The following is an 18,654-nucleotide window of genomic DNA, read 5'->3' as shown; positions in this document are numbered from 1 at the left end:
TTTCCGGATCATCTTCTTCTGGGTCGTCCTGTAACCTCGGTCTCCGGATCGGCCTCCCGACGCAGCAGTGTCTGGTTCGCCCCAGCGGCGGATTCTTTCGGTTAGTCGAAGCACCCGGGTCCGTCACGCCACCGCAGCAGCATTGCCCGCGCTTCCCGGCCGCTGCCGCCGGCGCCGCTCACTCGCCGTATCCCGGGTCCCCGTCGACCGGGGCCCTGTATCCCGGGTCCCTGCTAGTCGGGGCCCTGTATTCCGGGTCCCCGTCAGTCGGGGCCCTGTATTCCGGGTCCCCGTCAGTCGGGGCCCTGTATTCCGGGTCCCCGTCAGTCGGGGCCCTGTATTCCGGGTCCCCGTCAGTCGGGGCCCTGTATTCCGGGTCCCCGTCAGTCGGGGCCCTGTATTCCGGGTCCCCGTCAGTCGGGGCCCTGTATTCCGGGTCCCCGTCAGTCGGGGCCCTGTATTCCGGGTCCCCGTCAGTCGGGGCCCTGTATTCCGGGTCCCCGTCGACCGGGGCCCTGTATCCCGGGTCCCCGTCGACCGGGGCCCTGTATCCGGGTCCCCGCTAGTCGGGGCCCTGTATCCCGGGACCCCGCATCCCGGGTCCCCGCTAGTCGGGGCCCTGTATCCCGGGTCCCCGCCGGCCGGGGCCCTGTATCCGGGTCCCCGTCGACCGGGGCCCTGTATCCCGGGTTCCCGCTAGTCGGGGCCCTGTATTCCGGGTCCCCAGCGACCAGGGCCCTGTAGTCCGTGTCCCTGTTCGGGCGCCATTTGTAAGCGGCGAGGAGAAGCAGACAGGCCAACCCAATATGAGTGATAAGCAACTTCTACTTTATTTGTGACGCAGTTCACACATATATAGGAGTGGTATTCAGCCACTCCTTCTTGGCACAACAGTATTGGTTAGCCCCCCACAGCTTCCTCCACATTCTCCTCCCAGGTCCGGTCTCCGGCTACCTGTGGGGGCCACCCCCTGCCTTGCTTGCACAGTCCTCCAGAACTCTATGGTTCTGCTCTTAAGAGTCATTCTGCAACATGGTGTTAGTTTTGTCTGCCATGTATTTGAAAAAGCTCTTTTTGCTGTCCTTGACCCTTCTTGCCAGGTTTAATTCTAAGGAGGCCTTAGTCCTCCTAGCTGCCTTCCTACATTCTCTAGCAGCAGCCTTATATTCCTCCCAAGTGGCCAGCCCCTCCTTCCATGACCTGTAAACTCTCCTCTTCCACTTGAGCATACCCAGCAATTCCCTATTTATCCATGCAGGTCTCCTGGCCCTCTTTCTTGACTTCCTCCGTGTCGGGATGCTCTGATATTGAGCTCGGAAAACACAGTCCTTGAATGCCATCCAACTATCTTGGGCCCCTTTACCTTCAAACAGCCTTGCCCATGGGATTTCCCCTAGCAATTGCTTGAAAAGGCCGAAGTTTGCCCTGCTAAAGTCCAGGGTTGCAATTCTACTTGCTATTCTACTGGTCCTACCAGTATCCTGAGCTGCATCAGAAGGAGTGTGACCAGCAGGTCGAAGGAGGTGATCCTGCCCCTCTACTCTGCTATCGTATCCTCACTTGGAGTATTGTGTCCAGTTCTGGTGTCCTCAACATAAAAAGGACATGGAACTGTTGGAACAAGTGCAGAGGAGGAACATGAGGATGATCAGGGGACTGGAGTACCTCCCATATGAAGACAGGCTGAGAAAGTTGGGGCTGTTCAGCCTGGAGAAGAGAAGGCTGCGTGGAGACCTCATAGCAGCCTTCCAGTATCTGAAGGGGGCCTATAAGGATGCTGAGTAGGGACTCTTCATTAGGGCCTGTAGTGATAGGACAAGGGGTAAGGGGTTAATACTTAAACAAGGGAAGTTTATATTGGATATTAAGGAAGAAGTTCTTTACGGTAAGGGTGGTGAGGTACTGGTATGGGTTGCCCAAGGAATTTTGAATTACTAGAGCAGGCAGCCTCTCTGCAGCATCCCTGATCTGAGCCCCTAGTAGGCAACACACCTCCCTTGAGACTAGGTCAGGCTGACAGATGGGTGCCTCTGTGCCTTTCAAAAGAGAGTCCCCTACTACTATGACCCGCCACTTTTTCCTGGCAGCACCAGTGGAGAACTTATTTACCAGTGCATTAGCCGGTTGTTTGTGGTGCAAGAGTGTTTCCTCATTAGCCCCCTGCAGAACAGCAAAGTGGTTCTGGGTGGGGACAACAGATTTAGGAGGAAGCCACTTGCTTTTAATTGTCCTCTTCCTCCTTTTTTTGTTGTGGATTTTTTTTTGTTTTTTTGTTGTTTGTTTTTTTTTAATTAGTATTTCCCAGCTTCCTGGGTTAACAGCCTCCTTCTTTCCTCCATGAGCTACAATGGATGCTTGAGCCCTCTGCAGTTTGGGCCTGGAGCAAGCAGTCCTGATTCCTCTCAGCTTCCCTGACATCTTTTAGCCTATTGTCAGCATCCCACAGCTCAGCCACCTGCTGCAGGAGGACCTCCACCATGGAGCGCTGAGTGCAGCCCTGCCCACTGTGCACCCTTGCCTCAAGAGACCAGTGCAGGCACTCTCTACACTCGGATCTCCACACTGCAGCTTCCCCTCTCATTGCCTCTGTCTGGGTGACTACGCTGATCACCACCGTGGCAGCCAGAGCAGAGCTCCCAGACCAGGCCCTGGTCAAAAGGCAAGTGCTCACCATCCCACTCAAACTGCCCCAACAAACTATCCCACCAGTCTTGCCCTTTGGGCAGGTTTTTAACCATTCAGAGCTGGTGCCGCCCTTCCTGGCACTGCCCCCTGTGAGTCAGGTGCTGGCATCATCTGAGCTCCTGGCTCCTGTGCATGTCCTGTTGAGGGCTTGAGTCTCCTGTGGTGGCTCTTGCCGCTCTGAGTTGAGGCTCCTGGATGCTGAGCTTCCCCCCACTCAAGTGTTGAAGGCATCCTCTCTCAATCTACTCACCTGAGCAATTGATCTATGTAGATTTGCTGCATACTCCCACATCACAGCTGCGAGCTGCCATCTGGTTGTTCTACCCCTCTGCCAGGGCAGCCCGCCGCACTCCTTTAGCCACCTCCTTCTGCATCTGGACCTTATGGTGTGTTCCAAGAATACTTTAATTGTTCTTAAACCAGGTGTCATGGTTTAAGTCCAGCCAGTAACTCCGAACCATGCAACTGCTCCCTCAGTCCCCCCACTTTCCCCCACCCCACCCCCCACTCCCAGAGGGATGGGGAAGAGAATTGAAAGAATTAAATCCCCTGGGTTGAGATAACAGTCCAGTAACTAAGGTACCATACAACACTACTACTACCACCACCACTAATAATAATGATAAGGGAAATAACAAGGGAAGAGAATACAATTGCTCACCACCCACCAACCGATACCCAGCCCGACCCTAGCAGTAATCTGAGCCTTCTGGGCTGATGCCAACCTTATGAAGTTCAGCCAAGCCAAGTTCAAGGTCCTACACCTGGGACACAGCAATCCCAGGCAGAGCTACAGGTTGGGCAAAGAAGAGATTCAGAGCAGCTCTGCAGAGAAGGACTTGTGTCCTGGGCTGCATTAAAAGGAGTGTGACCAGCAGGTCGAAGGAGGTGATCATGCCCCTCTGCTCTCGTGAGACCTCACTTGGAGTATTGTGTGCAGTTCTGGTGTCCTCAGCATAAAAAGGGAATGGAACTGTTGGAACAAGTCCAGAGGAGTTCCATGAGTAAGATCAGGGGGCTGGAGTACCTCCCATATGAAGACAGGCTGAGAAAGTTGGGGCTCTTCATCCTGGAGAAAAGAAGGCTGTGTGGTAACCTCATAGCAGCCTTCCAGTATCTGAAGGGGGCCTACAAGAATGCTGGGTAGGGACTGTTCATTAGGGCCTGTAGTGATAGGACAAGGGATAAGGGGTTAATACTTAAACAGGGGAAGTTTAGATTGGATATAACGATATTACTTTGAGGATGGTGAGGCACTGGAATGGGCTGGCCAGGGAAGTTGTGAATGTTCCATCCCTGGCAGCGTTCAAGGCCCGGTTGGACAGAGCCTTGGGTGAGATGGTTTAGTGTGAGGTGTCCCTGCCCATGGCAGGGGGGTTGGAACTAGATGATCTTAAGGTCCTTTACAACCCTAACCATTCAATGATTCTGTGATTCTAAGCTTTTTTGGGTGATTACCAGAGACCTAGATGCTGCTGTTGGGTTTTCAGATCTGTTCAGGGAAACTGGCCAGAAATTCTGATTTTTTTTTCTTTGGAGCAGAAAACAAAGGAATAGAAGCTAAAAGTTCACAAACAATTCTTCTGCTGTTGAATTTCCTATTTTATTTATCTAAACACTTGCCTTTATAGTTAACCACCCAAAAATCAGATAAAGCTTTGTCTTGAGAAGATAGGTAACTGAGGATGGCTTTATCATCTGGGGACATGTTCATAGGCAGTGTTGGGGTTTTTTTCAGTGAAAGCAGCACAGATGCACTCTGCCCATGCTCTGAAACAGGTCCAGCTTGGAAATAATTGTCAAGATACACGTAGGATTATTATTGGGTTTTTGTGGCCTTTCGTAAAATGGTACGACTCAATCCACCAGGTTTTGCATCAAGGCTGGAGCTCTGTGGCATTCCTCTCATGACCTCTGCCTCGTGCTTTCTGTTCATTGGTTTTCCATTTAGGAAAACAATAGGAATAAACAAGTCTATGTAGAATAATCCAATTAGGAGTGAGCACAGAGTGTATTTGTGAATATATACGCATCCTGAATCTGAGCTCTAAGGGCAGTGACTGCTTAGTAGCCAAGGTTACCTTAGGAGACGTGCCCCAGCTGAGCTTGAGCTGGGTGAGTGTCATGGTTTAAGCCCAACTGGTAACTTGGAACCATGCAGCCACTAGCTCACTCCCCTCCTTCTTCCCCCACACTCCTGGAGGGATGGGGATGTGGAGGAGATTTGAAAGAATATAAATCCCATGATATGACTGATATAAGAACAGTCCAATAACTAAAGCATAATACTAAACCACTACTAGTACCACCAATAATACTGATAAGAGAAATAACAAGGGGAGAGAATATAAAACTAAAAGGGGAAAGGAAAAGAAACAATAAACACAAGTGATGCCCAATACAATTGCTCAGCACCCGCTGAGTGATACCCAGCCCGACCCGAGCAGCAATCTGGGCCTTCCGGGTAACTTCCCCCAGTTTATATACCGGGCATGATGTGCTGTGGTATGGAATACCCCTTTGGCTAGTTTGGGTAAGGTATCCTGTCTTTGCTTCCTCCTGGCTTTTCATGCCCATCCTCATTGGCAGAGCAAAAGAGACTGAAAAGTCCTTGGTCAGAGTAAGCATTACTTAGCAACAACTAAAGCATCAGTGTGTTGTCAGCTTGTTCTCGGACTGAAGTCTAAAACACAGCACTGCACTAGCTACTAAGGAGAAAAATATCTTACAGCTGAACCCAAGGCAGTGAGAAATACAAGATGGCAAAAATACCTCTGAAAATGGATTTACCTACATTTCCATGTGGATAGATTGTCTCATCTTTAAATGCAAGTCATTTGCAAGTCAGGGAGAGGTGGGAAACTTTTTTTTTCTGTTGGGCTGGTCACAAGCAAACAGTCAAATTGTGTCCAGGGTGCTGCTCTGAGTCCTGATCTGGACCGGCTTCTCCCACAAGCCTGTTCAAGGCTATACTCCCACCCAGATTTCAGGAAGCTAAAGGGCAGTGATGGGGTTTGCCTCCACCCCATTCCCTTGAGGATCACCATCAGCTTCAGCAGCACATGGGGCTGCTCACCTTAGCCCTGTGTGCTGAACATAACCCTAGCAGGGCAAGTGGTTCAAAATGCAGGTGGGAAGAAAACACAAAAGGCAAAACAGTGTTTGCTCCTCTGGTTTGGGAAGGTGTGTGTGTGCCCCCAACAAGAATCATGCCATTGGCTGTGGGACCGGAGCCCTTAACGACCATCATCAGCAGTTTGAGCTCCTCTTGGGCTTCCCAGGATCTGGGAGGGGATTGACCCCCCATAGACCACCTGAAGCCACTCCTGCTTCTCCAAGAAACCCAGACCACGGCACATCTCCTCCCAGGGCCCAGGGACTTCACGTTTAAAGTAGTTGAAAGCAGTTGAACTTGTACAACAGGCTGAGCCGCAGCACAGTGATGTGACCCCCAGCACCAGCAAGGGATGCAGTCCCTCACCAGCAGCAGCTCCCACTGGTGCCACAAGTTTGTGCACGTGCAGTCGTACAGCTGACTACACACAGGCTGTCACTTCCCCTGACAGTGTCAGCCTGCACAAGTCAGCCAGGTCTCAAACCTGTCTTTCTACAGGCTTTTTTGGCTACTTATCCTGAAAAGGGGAGCATCAGGGATTCTTTTTCTTTCAAAGGAGAGAACCTGTGTACAATTAAAACTTGGTTTTGGTAATCCTCATTCCAGGAAAGATGAGCTTTTAATAAAAGGCTTTTGACAGCTGAAGGGTATTTAATTTTTTTAATGCCAAATGAAAAATCAATACATTTTTCTAGGTTATACATATTCAGAACAGGCTTGATATTTCCACTTTAATAGAAAATGGGTGTCTGCGCGTCTCGCCTGTCAGAGCTGCAGCACTGCATTTTCCAAACCACTGATAAATATTTCAAACCTGATTTGATTGTGGTTCATGTCAGCTAATGTTTCTCAGCTCTTGAGCCTGCCAGAGGGTGGAGAGGCAGCACACGGTCTTTCCCTCCCATCCCTACATTTCTGCCACCTCTGAAATGCTCCTTATCCCTCTGAATAATAGATGTGGGTTTATTAAGGAAAAACCATCTGAGAGGAGAGTTGAGAGGTCTTGGGTTGTTCAAGCTGTCCTGGATCCAGTTGAGGTTTGCAGACTTCTCTGACCCTCAGACTTTCTGGGCTTTGAAAGGGGCAGCAATGCAGCAGCATGGTCTGGTGTGACAGTGTGTGGGGATTCAGGCACATTTTCAGTGTGTAACCAAGTCCGAGATTCCCTGATATCTACAGATGTCATATACCCATGACTTTCTAGACTTTTATCCCCCTCTGTCCTTACCCAGTGAAGTGTTTAATTTTAAATTAAAATGAAATACCACTGTCTAAAATTATTTATTCATGAAGGAAGAAAATACTCTTCCTAGGTTGTTGCATGGGGCAGATTGGGTATGATGGCAGAGCAAGCTCCTTGGACTCAGGTACCCCCCCAGTTACACTTGCTCACTCTTGGTATTGACCTGAATCCTGGCAGCTGGAAAATTCCTTTAAGAAAATTTATTCATAAGGCATCATGGCATCATGAATGGCAGTCGGGCACAGGGACCCATGTGCAGTTTGTGTTGTTTGTATTTCAACGGGACACAATCTCCTCCCTCATGCAAATCCCATAGCAACAGCTCTTGCACCTGCCCTGGCGAGCTCCCTGCAGTGGATGGAGTCTATTTATTCTTTGTGAGCTCATAAGCACTGTGAAGCTGGAGTTTCTGGAAACGAAAGACACCAGTTTGGAGCCTGCAATAGCATCTCTGGTCTTCTGAAGCCCCTTACAAAGGTTCCCAGGTTGGGAAGCAACCCCATCTCCTATCACAAGCCATCTCCTGTGGCAGAGATCCACATATCACAGGGATATTGTCCAGGAAGCTAGGGACCAGGTTAGGAAACCTAAGGCCCAGTTAGAATTAAACTTAGCTAGGGATGTTAAGGATAACAGGAAGAGATTCTACAGGTACGTAGCAAATAAAAAACAGACTAGGGACAACGTAGGCCCCCTCAGAAAGCTCTCGGGAGAACAGGCTACACAGGATTTGGAGAAGGCTGAGGTTCTGAATGACTTCTTTGCCTCGGTCTTCACTGGCAAAGACTCTGACAAAACCACCCAAGTCTTGGAAGGCAGATGCAGGGACTGTGAGAATGAAGACCTTGGGCCCACTGTAGAAGAGGATCTGGTTCGAGACCATCTTAAAAATCTGAACGTTCACAAGTGCATGGGACCTGATGAAATCCATCCATGTGTCCTGAAGGAGCTGGTGAATGAGGTTGCTAAGCCACTGACCATCATATCTGAAAAATCATGGCAGATAGGTGAAGTTCCTGATGACTGGAAAAAGGGAAATATAACCCCCATTTTCAAGAAGGGGAAAATGGATGACCCGGGGAATTACAGACCAGTCAGTCTCACCTCTGTGCCTGGCAAAATCTTGGAGCAGATTCTCCTGGAAGGCATGCTAAGACACATGAAAATCAACAAGGTGCTTGGTGACAGCCAGCATGGCTTCACTAAGGGGAAATCCTGCCTGACCAATTTGGTGGCCTTCTATGATGGGCCTACGGAACTGATGGACAGGGGTAGAGCAGTTGATGTCATCTACCTGGACTTGTGTAAAGCGTTCAACACTGTCCCACATGACATCCTTGTCTTTAAATTGGAGAGACATCAATTTGATGGATGGACCACTCAGTGGAGAAAGAATTGTATGGATGGCCGCACGCAAAGAGTTGTCGTCAATGTCTCAATGTCCAGCTGGAGACCAGTAATGAGTGGTGTCCCTCAGGGATCGGTGTTGGGACCGGTCTTGTTTAACATCTTCATCGCTGACATGGACAGTGGGATTGAGTGTGCCCTCAGCAAGTTTGCCGAAGACACCAAGCTGTGTGGTTCGGTTGATATGCTGGAGGGAAGGGATGCCATCCAGAGGGACCTTGACGCACTTGTGATGTGGGCTGATGCCAACCTCATGAAGTTTAACCATGCCAAGTGCAAGGTCCTACACCTGGGTTGGAGCAATCCCAGGAACAGGTACAGGCTGGGCAAAGAAGAGATTCAGAGCAGCCCTGCAGAGAAGGACTTGGGGGTGTTGGTTGATGAGAAAATGAACATGAGCCAGCAGTGTGTGTTTGCAGCCCAGAAAGGCAACCGTATCCTGGGCTGCATCAAAAGGAGTGTGACCAGCCGGTCGAAGGAGGTGATCCTGCCCCTCTACTCTGCTCTTGTGAGACCTCACCTGGAGTATTGTGTGCAGTTCTGGTGCCCTCAACATAAAAAGGACATGGAATTGTTGGAACAAGTCCAGAGAAGGGCCACGAGGATGATCAGGGGACTGGAGCACCTCCCATCTGAAGATAGGCTGAGAAAGTTGGGGCTGTTCATCCTGGAGAAGAGAAGGCTGCGTGGAGACCTCATAGCAGCCTTCCAGTATCTGAAAGCGGCCTATAGGGATGCTGGGGAGGGACTCTTCATTAGGGACTGTAGTGACAGGAGAAGGGGTAATGGGTTAAAACTGAAACAGGGGAAGTTTAGATTGGATATAAGGAGGAAATTCTTTCCTGTAAGGGTGGTGAGGCACTGGATTAGGTTGCCCAGGGAGGTTGTGAATGCTCCATCCCTGGCAGTGTTCAAGGCCAGGTTGGACAAAGCCTTGGGTGAGATGGTTTAGTGTGAGGTGTCCCTGCCCATGGCAGTGGGGTTGGAAGTAGATGATCTTAAGGTCCTTTCCAACCCTAACTGTTCTATGATTCGATGATCTCCAGTTTCAGCATCCCAGCCACACTCTGAAATTCCTGGTTGGAGTCCTTGACTGGCAGAGACTCCCATTATACTTCTGAAATGCTGGAGGGACTTCTCATCCTTTGTATATTAACCCCACCTGGGACACTTGTTAGGATGTACAGTTTTGACCTGAGTACTTTTAACTACAAAGTGGCTGGTGATTTTTTCCATCTTTTTAAGGAAGTCAAGCCATTAGGTGAATGTGTCCTAATCGTGTGTACAGACTCAAGAAGGTATGGTCAAGTGATAACAAAGGGGTCATGGTGGTTATGAAATAAATTGCCTTCATCTTGCTGACCACAGCCTCATCGAGCCTTTGGAAGCTGGCCATGAGGTGGTCTCCACACCCAGCTGCAGTTCTGTCCTTTGGGGCTCTTTGGACATTAAGTAGTAGGCAGTGGTTAGCTCTGATCTAATGCAGAATGGGAGCAACTTGACACTGGGACTTGCAGACAATTAAAAGGGAAGCTCAAAATCTCCTTGTTGCATGTGCAGTGGATTGAGGAGAGAAGCAGACCTTTCCCTACCAGTTGTGATGCTGGCCTTATCCTCTCGGAAAGATGCTCTCAGGAAATACTGGAGGATGATGGTTGGCTGCCATTCACATGTTTGCTACGCAGACCTGCTAGCATGTTTGGAGCTGCCACTTCAGAGCTGTCATCAGGAAGTAAATCCTCTGGGAACAGGAGCTCTGCTGCATTTCATTTTCACTGTTGGAGAACCTCATTGTTAGAAGCCGGGTCAGATCACACTCTTGAGCCCTGTGTCCAGTCTGTTGGAGGCTGGTTTTCTGAAGTTCAAAGCCCTCTGCAGTGCATGTGGCCAGCTGAGGAGTGGTATGGCTGAGGACACTCCAAATCATCCCTGGGGTCATCTTAAACACTGGTGGCTGCAAGGCAAGTTAGGCTGAGTGCAGTGAGCAGAGCTGCATCCAGCCTTCCAAACAAGTCTGATGGAAGAGGATCATGAGGCAGACAGGGTTAAGGCTTCCCTAAGTCACAGTGCCAGGCAGCTTCATCCCCAGGGCCCATAGGTGCATGGAGCTCCCAGGGTGTGCTGCAGAAAGGAGCAGGAGGATGGTCCTCATCAAAGGCCCTGGGAGCACGGAGGCACATAGGGACAGTACCAGGGCCTTTCCCAGCAGATTCAGAGACTCCCTGGCAGATGTATCTTGTGCTCTGCTCCCTTTAACAAAAACACTTGTCAGAAACAGTCAGCTCAGAGCAGAGAGGGGAGAAGGATGCAGATGCTTTTGCAGCCCAGCAAAGAGGTGTTGGAGCCTGGGAGGCAGATCTTGTCCTCAGCAGGAAGCTGTGCCCTGGTTCAGGGCAAGGTGGCCACTTGGTGCAGGCGGCTGTGGAGGGACAGGCTGTGCCTGCAAGCACAAGGGTCTCAGGGCAGGAGCATTTGCTGTTTGTAACCTTTTTTTTTAATCATTTTCTACCATTATTGGTATTCTGAGCTTGCATTTTTCCCATTACTGTCAGCCTGGGCTTTCATCCATTTTAAAGAGCTATTTTTACCCTTGTTAATGATGATGATGATGGTATAAAGACAGATGGTGCAACTGCTCATGAATGTCTATTTTATTCCCCTCGAACCATACAGTGCCCTTGAAGACGTGTATTATTTCCACATGCTCAGGTTAGAGCCCAGACAGCGTCTGAGCAGCCACCGGCTCGCCCTTCCTTTTCCTCCTGTGCCAATGCTGACACCTCTGGGTCGCAGCCGGGAGTGCCTCCGCGCTGGGCACCCTTTGTTGTTCAAGGGGGCTCCGACATGGGGGCCGTGGGGGGGCCGTACCCAGCCTGCTTCCAAGCCCAGCCAAGGTGGTTGGTTTGGTCTGGGTTGCTTGGGGGGGGGGGGGGCAGTTTATTGTTGTTTTTTTTTCCCTAGAGTGGAATAAAAACATACTGGAATTTTAATTTCTGAAACATGAATCCAGCTGCTGCTTTCACAGCCCTTCTCTGCAGCAAACCTGAGCACTGGTCTCAAAAGGCAGACACTCATCTCACCCCTGCAGTAGTAATTTGTGTCTTCCCACTTGTGAAGTGCCTTTGCCTAGCAATGCCACCCATTGCACTTCTCACCCTGGTGTCCCGCTTTCCCAGGTGAAGACTATGGAGATCCCTGCAGCTCTCAAGAATTTCCAGCTTTTAGAAGGGTGAGAGAGGGGTAGAGTATAAATCACAGTGCTTCTACTTAATGTCAGTGCTGATCTCTGGGTGCTTTTACAAGTTCCTCCCTGATTTAGGTTGTCACATTCTCAATGGGTACTGCTGAGCATATTCAGTCTCCTAATATATATATTTTAATCCTGATTTCTAGCCCTGTCTTTGTTAGAGGGAGGTTGAGGTGGTGCTTTAACTGATTAGGTAGTTCAGATAAAACCCCAGGATAGCCTAGGATTTACCATGACCAGATAATGCAAGTTAAAATTTTGAACTGTCCTGCCTAAAAGAGGGTATAATAGCTTAAAAGTACCCTTCTTCCCAGTGCTAGTGTAGCCCCCATCAATTATGTGGTAGCTGTCAAGCTGCTCACACTGTTCATAAATACCCAAGATATTAGATGATAATGTAGTGTTGGACCCTGGTGTACAAGGTCTGGCAGCTGCAGCCACCTCGCTCCCAGTCTCCCATGTGATGAGGAGCTGCCCATGCTATGTTGACAAACTCTGTGCCATGGCCTTGGCACACCAGTGCCCTGGTTAACGGTGGGGCAGTGGCACTTCGTGGTTTGTTCTGAACCTTCAGCGCTTCACTGAGTGTTTTTTCCCCTTCACACTTTTGCATCTGCATGATGCTGCCTGTGTGCTCAAACTCTTCCCCTGACCGTAATGAAAACAAGACTCCCAGCAGCTTCCCCCCCGTGCCTTGTGTCAGGGCCATGTCTGCAGGAGACAGTGCTGCTCCTTGCTTTGCCTGAGCAGAAATGAGCGGTGGTGTTTCTGTGTTGAACTTGGGGGTCTTGGTGACCAGGGTCAGTACCACACTGTACCATTTGGTCTAGAGAGCTTGAGATGGGAGAAGTCTGAGGCTGAAGGTGCTGGAAGCTCCAGTCAGTCCTTGACAATTCTCTAATCCATGGCATGGTTGGTAGAACCTTCTTATACCAAGCAATGTTTTAATGTACATTATACTGCAAGGGACAGCAGTAGCTGTAAGCGGCAGAAGTGGGTCTTCATCTCTCACTTTTTTCCATAGTTTCTTTCTTGACCAGCTAGCAGGGTGTTGGGAAAGTGCTGGTTGATGTTGGTATCTACCACCTAACACTTGTGCTTCAGCATTGGCTGTTGTTCAATGGCAGTTATTTGCTCTGTTGTTTTGACTTCCATTTTTATGTTGCATTTTCTGCTTCTCTTGTTTCAGAAGAATCCGCTGAAGATGTGCAAGGGCCCAATGAAACATCTGTCGATGCTGAAGAGCCTGCCAAGGACCAAGAGAGTGGAAGGGACAAGTACCAGAGTAAATGGACAGGTGGGTTTTGGTCACTCTTTAAATCCAGGAAACAAAGGTGGGAAGAGCAGCTGTCTGCAAAACTTTCCTTAAATGACCACACCATGCAGCACTGTCAGCATGACACAAGTGTTGTCCTCTGTGAAGTCTCTTGGTGTAGCTTTGTGACACACTCACACAGTTTGAGCATGGTGAGTCATGTGTCCCCCTCCCAGCCTCGGGCTTGCACTGGGGCAGTGGGTCAGAGATTCCCTGTGCTTGGTGGTGCCAGACCTGACCCGGGCAGTGGGGATCAGCAGCTGGGAGGGAGCAGGGAGAAGGGGATAGCCCTTTCTGGCAGAGGCCAGCACTTAGGTTGGATTAAACATATGCTGAAACTCTACCCTATGTTGTCAAGACTTGAGAGACTCTTAGCCTGCTTTTTCATCATGGTCCTGGCTCTGTTAGCAAGATTTTGACACAGAAAGGCAGCACAGAGAGGTAGACCCCATGCCTGTGTTCTGTTAACTGCTCACATGTTGCTGGAGCCATGACATCTTGAAACAGAAATTGCAGATGTGCAACAAAACTTACGTTGTTGCAGTGGAATCTAAAAAGTTTCTCTCTGCAAAATTCTTAGCTGGGTTAATTACAAAGCTATTAGGTTACCCTGTCTTTCCCAGAGGATGTTTGCTATCTTGCAGAGGTGACTGGGAGGAATCTTTTAAATATTCCTTGCCTTTGAGCAGAAAGCAGCTGCAAGATTGTCCTCTGGAGAGGTCCATTCCCCTCCTCAGATGGCACTTGCTGACCCCTTCAGTATTGGGTGCTGGAGCTGGTCCTCATTTTCATTGCCACAGGATGGAGCAGTTCTGACTCCCTGTTTCCGCACAGTAGCCCAGGCAGTTTGCAGACTTCTGGTTGCTTGGTCCAATGTCTCTCACAGTCGATGCAGGGACCCTTCTTCCAGGTAGCCATCTCCTTCCATGTTTGTGGTTGCCTCTTGGTGAGCTGCAGCCAAAGAGATATTTTGTCTTGCACAGTCTTCAAAAGGATGAAATGTGGTCTTTCACCTCAATACAGTTTTAATCTCAACCGATCTCACTCTCAGTCAATTGGAAGATGAGTCCAAACTGGTGAAGAAAGCAAGCTCTGCTTTACTGCTTGGTGAAGCTCCTGTTCTCAGTCTAGAATGCAATTGCTGAGATTGCTATATGTCGCTCCCCGTAAATGCTAAGTAAGGGTATGTTGATGCGGGAATCACGGACAACGCAGAGACAATCAATGTGATCAAGCGATTGCCAAATTTATTACAAAGCCTTAACTCCTTATATACTATTTCTTACATGCAGTTACAGTGATTTGGCATATTATGATTGGATACATGTCTTGAAGACCCTTAGTGACTAACATATAATTGGTTAAGCACAGGTGTGAGAACTTGACCTCGAAAGCTTGCCAACAGTCCACAGTTCTCATTAACTCAATGAATTCCAGCTTCTTCTTATCTTGCTTGCTTAAGCTTCCTTGGGCCTCTCATGGCCTTGCTGTATCTTTCAGGATTATTCAGAGTTTATGTACCAATTATGCATTCTCCTGTGAGAACACTGTCTCCACAAGGGTAAGTAGGGCCGTTTGACCAATCCTGAAGCACTTCCAAAAGCTGATCTATGTGAGGGGATTATTTTTATACAGGCCCTTTAGAAAAAACAGGCCCAGCAGATGGGGAGGGGGAGTTGCTAATTATGTTAGGGATCACAGGAGGTGATCCTGCCCCTCTACTCTGCTATTGTGAGACCTCACTTGGAGTATTGTGTCCAGTTCTGGTATCCTCAACATAAAAAGGACATGGAACTGTTGGAACAAGTGCAGAGGAGGACCATGAGGATGATCAGGGGACTGGAGTACCTCCCGTATGAGGACAGGCTGAGAAAGTTGGGGCTCTTCATCCTGGAGAAAAGAAGGCTGCATGGAGACCTCATAGCAGCCTTCCAGTATCTGAAGGGGGCCTATAGGGATGCTGGGTAGGGACTGTTCATTAGGGCCTGTAGTGATAGGACAAGGGGTAAGGGGTTAATACTTAAACAAGGGAAGTTTATATTGGATATTAAGGAAGAAGTTCTTTACTGTAAGGGTGGTGAGGTACTGGTATGGGTTGCCCAAGGAATTTTGAATGCTCCATCCCTGGCGGTGTTCAAGGCCAGGTTGTACAGAGCCTTGGGTGACATGGTTTAGTGTGAGGTGTCCCTGCCCATGGCAGGAGGGTTGGAAGTAGATGATCTTAAGGTCCTTTCCAACCCTAACTATTCTATGATTCTATATATTAAAACATGTAAGAAAGAATGACCTACTTTTTATACTCTTTACTATCCAGATGGTTTTATTTCTTCATCCTGCCAGTGAAATTCCTAACTCATTTTTGGTGTTTGTCAGTCAAACAGCAGATAGGAAATGGACAGCTTCATTCGGTCTTCATAGGAAAACACGCAAAGGAATATGCAGACTATGTACATAAGCCCACAGAGCTCTGGACAAGCCTAGCTATTGCAAGGCTGAAGAGTACAGTCTCAGCAAGATATGTGCACGTGATGTTGAATTCAGGTTCTGCTTTCAAACATGTAATATTACCTTGAACTTTAAAGCAAAAAAAAAAAGTTATCCACTATTTATGTGCAACAAAGTAAGTACCACACCTGTCTTGTTTTGTTTTTGCTTTTGAGGTCCCTTGAGGAACATGTCTGTGTTGCCTTCTGGACCTTGGACATGGAAAGGAATGGAAACTAGGTCAGGTTATTCATGACAACCACAGAAGAGCAGTATCTGCATGTACAGGAATATCAAAATGCCATGGTACAAATTGAGATGTAAGCAGGGAGGGAAACAGGCAGCACCAGGGAAGAACACCCTTGCTTTAAGAAAAGAGCTGATGTGCAGCTTAGAGGAGCTGTAAGGATATCAACCACAGTGTTGAGAGCACTGAAGAACAGAAAGCCTTTTTTGCATTCGTGTTCACTAAACAGAGGAGTGTGTGAGAGGCCAGAGCAGCCCATGTCAGTGGCACTGTGGGGAGAGCTTGTCCCCCAGTTGGGAAGGAACAGGCTGCAGAGTCCTTAGTTAAGCTGAGTGTTGTCACATCAGTGACTTGCTGCTTCGTACCTGGGTGCTCTGGGAGTGACTGAAGCATCCTCAGACCTGTCAGCTGCTCCCTCTGGTGAATTTACAGAGAACAGAGGAGGTCCCACGAGGGGCCAGGGATGGTGCTTATCTACTGAGTAACCAGGGAACCACACAACTGCCAGCTCCATTTGCCCCAGATTTCCCTGGAAATTGGCCAAACAACTGTTTGTAAATACCAATGGGAAGATAATGAGATGAGGAACAGTCAACACGGATTTGTCAAGAACAAATCATGTCAACATGACCCAATTTCCTTCTGTGTGAAGAGGGTCCTGTTTACAGTCAGTATCTTGCATCTTCTTAAGAAGACTTTAGACAGTGTTTTTCAGGACAGTCTGAAAATGAAGCATAGGTATTACAGTGTAGGTGAAAATATTGTGCAATGTGTGCATTTCTTCAGCACTGGAAAGACGTCCATTTCTGAACATGGGGTGTCAAGAAAGTTGAAGAACAATTTCAGAAAGCTCAAACAGCAAGAATGACCCAGAACAGAGAATGGTCTGCATAGCAACAGCTGTGAGGAGAACATGGTATTAAAAGACTTATTTGACCCAAACAGAGAAGACCAAAGGCGAGGGCAAGATAAGTCTACTTGTGCATAAAATACTCATCTCCTAACAATCAGCTGTGCTTCCAGGCACCAGCACTCTTCTGTGACTACTAAAATATTGCATGGAGAGAAAAGGGCTGGTGATCCCTGTTTCTAGGCAGGACCTATTTGCTTTCTCTTTTTCCTCTCTCTCTGGCAGTGGGACTAAGCATTTCCCAAGTGCCTCTGGATGCAGCCCCCTTGAACTGGAGCTGCCTCTGCCCTGCCAGCTTTCCTCTTTCTGCTCCAGAGCTGTCCCCTCTGTGCTGGAGAAGGGAGATGCTGTTTGCCTGATGGCCGAGCTTTAGAAATTATCTCATCATGACTAATGTGAGATTTGTCACAAGCAAACCAGCAAGGAAGGAAGAAATTGTGGCTATTCCTGACTCCATTTTTAAGGCAGGATGTGAATGATTAATATTCAACACACTATTTTCCAGCTAAAGCCTGAACCAGACCAGGGTAGATCAGTACAAGACTTTGGAGATTTGGGGTGGGGCTTGTATGTGATTTCTGACTAGAGAGAAGCACTTCATCTGCAGTGACCCAGCTATGAAAGGGACTTTCTTAATGTGCTGTCAGTTGTATAGATGTAGAATATCAGATTTTTTTTTTCCACAAAAACAAGAAGCAAGCTCTACTTAAAATATAGATTGAAATGAAATCTTTCTAGAGGACTAGCCTGAAGGCTTTTTATATTTTTAATAATTTTTTTTTTTAAATCCATGATGCTCACCTAACAGAGCAATTAGTGCAATGGAGAGTCCCCGATTTGAATGATTTGAATCCCTGGTAGATTAGATTGCTATTAAAGGAGGTATTAATGGGCTGCCGAGAGCTGGGAAATTGTTGCAGAAAAGTGTGTTTATGGAGTATGGTGCTGGCAGGTATGATTTCAATCGGATTTGACATTTAACATAAGTGTATACTGCACAAGTCCTGCAGTTTATGGATAATTCCTACAGGCCTACTGCCTTTCTAATTACTGAAATTAAAAAAAAACAGGTCAGGCACATCCTAACAGAAATCTATTACTGCCCTTCCCCCACTGCTGCTTTTTACTTTTCTTTTTTTTTAATATATGGCATTTGTTGAGCACTTAATGGCTGGGATATTGTGTGAAGCAGAGTAAAGACAGGGAGAGAGTGCACTGGGAGGAAGGGATGAGGGGTGGGATGGAGCGGCTCTTGACCCTGGCTTCTGCATGAAGAAGGCCTAGGAGAGGGGATGTCCTGGTTTTGGCTGGGATAAAGTTAATGTTCTTCCTAGGAGCTGGTACAGTGCTGTGTTTTGGCTTTAGTCTGAGAATAATGCCGGTAACACTACTCTCATGGTAAGTTAGTTGAAATATTTATTCAGTTGAACTGGACAGTAACTTTTATACAGATTGATAGCTGGTTCAAGAACCATATAAACCAGGTAAATATTAAAGTTTATTGAAAACCAGGTAAATATTAAAGTTTATTGATTGTTTCCTTTCAGCCACTTTGTAAGTTAAAAAACCCCAAGATTTCCCATGGTTCTAAAGATACCATCTTAGACACCATTCCTGGAAGAAAAGGTACAGCACTTCAGGGTGCCACTTTGCAAAGGTGGGGTTGTGCTGAACACAAGATGGGATGAATTTCTACGTACCTGTCTTTCCCTCTGCCCTGTACAAGTCTCTGAGCAGCAGAGGGGGAACTGTCACTCCCGGGGCAGGGAAGCCTCCCAGCTTTGGTTCAGGCCTTTTCTTTTGGCTATGTCTGCCAGAGCATTTTGCTACTTAAGTGCCGAGGTTGCTGCCACGTGTGTCTGTGAGCACCTGTGCCCTAGTCCCAGCATGCTGGGGCCTCAACCTACTCCTGCTCCCTGGGTCAGAGCCAGGATTCTCAGAACCTTTGGGATTGATCTATAACTTCATGCACTGGTCATTTTATCTTCCTCAGTGCCCTGG

The 18,654-nt window shown here is 48.2% G+C and overlaps 1 protein-coding gene across 1 annotated transcript in view; it reads left to right on the top strand.

Annotated features, from left to right (window-relative positions):
- Nucleotides 1-12,886: 12,886 nt before the first annotated feature.
- Nucleotides 12,887-18,654, top strand: part of LOC130606042 (zinc finger homeobox protein 3-like) — a gene marked incomplete at its 5' end in the record, with an annotated part of 43,870 nt that continues 38,102 nt past the window's right edge. Inside the window, 1 exon segment of the mRNA XM_057421960.1 lies at nucleotides 12,887-12,994. Coding sequence (XP_057277943.1) covers nucleotides 12,887-12,994 — 108 coding nt within the window.

This window comes from Pezoporus wallicus, unplaced genomic scaffold (assembly GCF_028554395.1).
Source record: "Pezoporus wallicus isolate ANWC-B61680 ecotype Strahan unplaced genomic scaffold, APGP_CSIRO_Pwel_v1 contig_8428, whole genome shotgun sequence".
Taxonomy (NCBI): domain Eukaryota; kingdom Metazoa; phylum Chordata; class Aves; order Psittaciformes; family Psittacidae; genus Pezoporus; species Pezoporus wallicus.
Note: the sequence above shows the minus strand (reverse complement) of the source record. Positions and strands in the feature narration are given on the sequence as shown.